The sequence below is a fragment of the Melopsittacus undulatus genome, chromosome 9, assembly GCF_012275295.1.
Source record: "Melopsittacus undulatus isolate bMelUnd1 chromosome 9, bMelUnd1.mat.Z, whole genome shotgun sequence".
Classification (NCBI taxonomy): Eukaryota; Metazoa; Chordata; class Aves; order Psittaciformes; family Psittaculidae; genus Melopsittacus; species Melopsittacus undulatus.
Window position 1 is genome coordinate 21646780 of NC_047535.1, and position 6000 is coordinate 21652779.

Consider the following 6000-nt stretch of genomic DNA (forward strand, 5'->3'; position numbering starts at 1 on the left):
CATCAGTACACAGCATAGCCAGGTGACACACATGTTTGCACAATTCTGTATTTACTGAAAATCTCACCAGCCAAAACCCATTTGTGTTTTATTACCATTCACCAAAACATATCAGGTTTCCTGTCAGCCATTCTGGCAGTACATTTGTCATTTTAATTTGTTGCAGTTATTTTCTATTTTGCTTTATGTTTTTGTTATCATTTGCTGTCCTGTCATAGCTAATAGTGAACTTTATTCATGTTTTCTTTCTTCTGCACTGTGCCATTAAAACCTATAACCCTGAACATTAACAATGTTCAAAGGCCTTGCCTGTAGCAAAAGTGAACCTGTTCCTTCCTCTTGCTCTTTCATTTTAACATGCCTTGGGATAGTTAAAAGAATTACTTCAATGAAAAACTAACATTGTCTTAGCTGCAAGATGTCTGTGGGTTGCTTTAAAAAATCTCAGAAAACAAAGGGAGCTTGTTAATACACAAATAAAAAACTAATATTCAAGTTTTTGGTCTAAGCTAAAAGTTTTCTAAATTTTAACATTCTCTAATAATTTAACCTTTTAATTTGGGGTTTTTAATGCGCAAGTATTTATGTTCATTATTGACAAAAAAGAAAAGTTAGTGCTCTAATAATCTGGAACTTCCACAGTTGCACATTTATGTAAGGCAAGGTGTGTCACTTCAAGACTAGCAACCTGTGGTTATGTTAGTTCACAAGTTCTACACTGTAGTAGATTAACAGGATTATCACAATGCAATATATACATGATACAGTTTTACACAACATTTGCATAATCCTGTCTCTTTTGCTACTGATTTATGAGTTGGGCAGAAACTTGAGAGAAAAATCCATCCATGAATTATTGTTTTCTGGCCCATTAGCACCTTCCAAACTCAATTTTCCAGATGAAATCATTGGTGTTAATAGCATACAGGTTATTTGTGAGCCTTAAAGGAAATTTGGAGACAGGCTAAACAGGAAGTCATACAAGGAGAGAAGCTTGACAAGAATTTCTTATTATAAAAGAAAATGGACAGTCTTTGTTTAGACTGGTCAATGCTCACACATTTTTATTTAGAAAAGTATTTGCATTCAGCAGTGCAGGATCCAGCTGAGTTACACAGAGCACTTACAAACACTTCATAGACACAGCCCCTAGGGAGGCTACATCCTTCTCAATGTATCCATATGAACTGAGTGTAGATTTATGATATACTGCATGTCTTTTGCAGGTGTAAGGTGGGAAGTACAATCAGGAGAGTCCAACCAAATGGTACATATGAATGTCCTTATCACTTGTGTCTTTGCCGCTTTTGTCCTGGGAGCCTTTATTGCGGGAGTGGCCGTTTACTGTTACCGGGATATATTTGTACGGAAATCCAGAAAAATACACAAAGATGCAGAATCTGCTCAGTCCTGTACTGACTCCAGTGGGAGCTTTGCTAAACTGAATGGGCTCTTTGACAGTCCTGTTAAGGAGTATCAACAAAACATTGATTCCCCTAAACTTTACACAAACCTGTTGACTAGCAGAAAGGAGTTGCCACCCAATGGTGATACAAAGTCCATGATGATGGACCACAGAGGCCAGCCTCCGGAATTAGCTGCACTTCCAACTCCTGAATCGACGCCAGTTCTACAACAAAAGACTCTGCAGGCTATGAAAAGTCAGTCAGACAAAGCGCTTGGTAACCTCAATGCTTCACGAAAGGAAACACCGCTAAAAAGCCCTCAGTTTTTTCCTTCCAGTCCTCCACCACACTCTCCTCTAAGTCACGGACATATCCCCAGTGCTATTGTTCTTCCCAATGCTACCCATGATTATAATACATCTTTCTCAAATTCTAATGCACACAAGGCAGACAAAAAGATGCAGCATGTTGATCACCCACTTACAAAACCATCCAGCAAAAGAGACCACAGGAGATCTGTTGATTCCAGGAACACCTTGAATGATTTTCTGAAACACTTAAATGAAACTACTGGTAATCCCAAAGCAATTATGGGAGATATTCAAGTGGCCCACCAGACTTTAATGTTGGATCCAATGGGAAATATGTCTGAGATACCACCTAAGGTTCCCAACAGGGAGGCATCCTTATACTCTCCTCCATCAACTCTTCCAAGAAACAGCCCCACGAAACGAGTGGATGTTCCCACCACTCCTGGAGTACCAATGACCTCTTTGGAAAGGCAGAGAGGTTACCACAAAAATTCTTCACAGAGGCATTCAATATCTGCCCTTCCTAAAAACTTAAACTCACCGAATGGTGTTTTGTTATCCAGACAGCCTAGTATTAATCGTGGGGGGTACATACCTTCCACGGCAGGCACAAAGATGGACTATATGCAAGGGACGCCTGTCAGCGTTCACCTCCAGCCTTCCTTGTCCAGGCAAAGCAGTTACACGAGCAATGGCACCCTTCCTCGTACAGGTGTAAAGAGGACATCCTCCTTAAAACCAGACGTGCCACCAAAACCCTCATTCGTTCCCCAAACAACTTCAGTCAGACCACTGAACAAGTACAGTTACTAGGACATATCTGTGCTAAAAATGAGTGCGGCATTGACCTGTACAGGTTGTGAGATGATGTTGTGGTAGACACAGAAGACAGTGACTTGCTTGTTATTACAGAGAACAAAGTGGCCAAAGAATCTGTCTTTACTTCAGCAACATTTGTGTCTTGCCACATGTAGCTATAGCGAGACTTCGCGTACTTGCTAAGAGCAAACACAAAAACAAAGGAAAGTGCTGGTCATTACATTTCTTTTGTTTGGAGCTAAGGAGACATGTAGCACAATGGGGTGGGGGCTACTTTACTGTTCTGAATAGCTAAAAAAGTTACTGGGAAAAAATCAGTAAGCAAATACTTGAAAAATGGGTTCCATTTTAGACTGCCATTAAGCGTGGTCCTTCCCATTAAATGTGAACGTTTTACTATGTATGCATTCACCTTGCCTCTTGCACAAATGTCAGAAAACGGTAATGTCTCAATGACTATCTGGGTTAACAATCAATTTTCTGGAATTCAGTCTCTGGCCCAACTGTAGCATTATTATTTTTTTCTCTCCATGTGTGTGGCATTTTGTTTGTGCCACAGATAAAGCTGTGCGTGTGTGTGGATGTGTGTGTGTACTGTACACACTAGGATGTACTTAGATTCCCATTGCATCTTTTATGCTATGGAATTGTTTACATTGAGCATGACTGAACAAACAGATGACTCTGCCTTCTGCAGCCCGTTGGGTTCCGTTTGGAGACAGCTAAGGATGAACTGCGCATCTCTGCCAACCTTTTGAACACTACCACCTCGATGAGCTAGTCACACAGTGAGAGAGCGCAGATTGTTAAATTCTTCATAATTCTGTTATGCTGCTATTGATTCAGAGCTGTGCGTTTCAAATCTAGTGTTTTGGGCTGGAGCGGAGGAGTTGCTCTGTGTTTCCACAGTGCCTCCGTCCAGTACCTGGCCACTGTGAACCTGTGACCCTGTACTTCTCATTGAGGGCAGCTAATAATCCACTCAGCAAAGGCCTGTGTAGCTAGAGAAGGTTACGTTTTTGTTGCATTTAATAATGCCCTACACGCTGATAGACTCTTGTCAATAAAAAAGAAGAAACATTAATTGGCCTGGCAGAAGCAGTCTGTGAAAACTCAACAGTAGTGCAATCAATTCGTTTTTGTTGTGTAATGTAAGGTTGGTTTTTTTTCCAAAGTCATGCAGGTAATGACAATATTCTGTAAATATTATGTGTGAGTTTACCTGAATCTGTGCATTTTGTGCCTTATTCATGCAAATGATAAAAGTACTAAAAAAATAAATGAATCTGTCAAGTGTTCTCACTATAGCACATATCTCCCGAGTGCCAGTTGTAAAACCTCTCAACAGCACCCAAAAAAAAAAAAACCCGAAAGATAAAAAGCAAGAATAATTAATAGTAACTAAAGGCAGCCTACAATCCAAGAAGACAGCAGCATTAAATCACCTTATCGTGGTAAACATTCCACTCCAGCTCTCCGAAGGATCAAACACATATAATGTGAAATCAAATGAGGTTTCTAGGGTAATGGAACACCTGCTAAAGTTGTGTAAGCTATTTAGTAGGTTTTACAGTATCCACCTGCAGCTGATGTTCAACACAGATGGCTATTTTAGCTTGCAAACTACACATACCACATTGTTTATTGAACATAACTATAGAAATAACCATGGCAGAGGAATATTCATGAATTAGCAGGACTGCAATGGATTTCAGAGACAGTGGAGATTTATATTATGTGTTCTAGGGGGAGAAAAGGTTAGTCACTGAAGAGAGGACCTCTGTTACAAACAAAGAATAGAGGATAGAAGTAGTCATTTTTTTCTTGTAAGGCTGTAAGGGACACTTATTTCCCGAGACCTCTGGATCCAAATCAATGATCTCTCTTCCTAAACACTTCTGTCCTGTAACTAAAACACTACAGATTAATAACTATTAAAAATGTACTTGGTTGTCAAAAGACACAAACTGATCTGAATTCACTTTACAAATATTAATACAGACTTGTGTGAAACCAAACAATAAATGTATGTGAACCCTGATAACCTCCTGTAACATTGTGCTGCCTTGTAGATGGTAATGTTAGTATTTATGTTGAAATTTCTAACATTCAACCTAGTCCTCATTCTGTTAATTTAATAATAAAAGATGCTTTATCCATTTGTGCAAAGGTAAATGCAGATTGTATCTTTTTTAATGGTACGGCATAAAAAAAGTAACACTTAAATGAAGCTGCTCTATACTATAGAGTACTTTAACATGTATAGATATCTTGTAAACTTGTATTGTGGATGTGTAAATAATACGTTCTTTGGGTTTTTAACACCGCATGTAAAGTCAAAATAAAATATTCCAATGTACTCGGTGTCTGATCATTATTAGTGAAGCTGGTTTTGTCGTTGGGATTACAGTGGAGAAGCTCTACCTGCCTTTGGTAGCTGTGTGACTGGGGCACAGGAGCATCCTCTCATCGGCCTCTCCAGGGACTTGCAGAGGTGGGCAGCAATGTGCACATGGCTCCTGCCTTTTCCCTGCAACCATATGCTGCCATGCATGGTCTTGAGGAACTGTCTGTAGGTGACTTTTGGCCTCCTGCATGAAGTATAAAATGTCAGAGTAACAGGCATGCAGTCAAGAGTGTAGCACAGCATCAGAGGTGCCCAAATAATACACCAGAGTACATGCCCAGTAGGACACCTTTATTGGAGCTTGAGCCAGGTGTCAGATGGGGTCCAGTTCCTGCAAAACTTTCTTGTTAAGGTTAGAAAAATAACAATTTTGTGCAAATACAGTACAGTTTGGAAAGAGGATCCTGTGCTCCTTCTAAAATACAGGCTACAAAAAGAGATAATTCCTGGCAAAATTAATTGCAGACCCTGAGCATTCCTAAACACTTACTAATGCTTGATAACTGAAATTCACATTTCAGGCAGACAATAAAGCCCAAGAGAAATACACATGCCATAGACTGAGCATGTGCCAACATCACATGTAATTTTAAAATAATCAGGGTAATTTAGGCTCAGAAAACAAATATAATGTATTCTTTTAATTAAAAGTTGAATTTAGATAATGGATAAAAATGATTTATTATGAGATGATGCTATCAAGATAGTAATACTTTGGAAATTACAGTGCATGTTATTAACAATATAATGGTACCCAGTTTTAGCTTTTAAAGGGAAGAGGAACATAGAGCTAAAAAAAAAAAAAAAACCACCACCAAACCCCCAGACTGGTAAGTTGTATTTTTTCTAGTGCAGAAACAAATTTCAATTAATTTTTATTGGGGGGGGGGGGGGGGGGAGGGGAGGGAGAGTATTATTAATGTCTTTAAATATGAACTTTATATATGCTTCTGTGTATGAAGTGAAGAGCTATTAGTGTCATATGCTGCAAGCCTGTGCTGCTTTTCCACATCAAAATAAGCCATGGCTGTGCCATGAATGTGTCAGGCATAGAGCT

The 6000-nt window shown here is 39.2% G+C and overlaps 1 protein-coding gene across 5 annotated transcripts in view; it reads left to right on the forward strand.

Annotated features, from left to right (window-relative positions):
* The window catches only part of SEMA6D (semaphorin 6D), a 30929-nt gene extending 26034 nt beyond the window's left edge, over positions 1–4895 (forward strand). For all 5 annotated transcript variants that reach the window (XM_031046114.2, XM_031046117.2, XM_005145880.3 and 2 more), the window contains one exon: positions 1227–4895. In XM_031046114.2, the coding sequence (XP_030901974.1) occupies positions 1227–2530 (1304 nt within the window). In that variant the 3' untranslated portion in view covers positions 2531–4895. The remainder of the gene's footprint in view (positions 1–1226) is intronic.
* The last annotated feature ends 1105 nt before the right edge of the window (positions 4896–6000 follow it).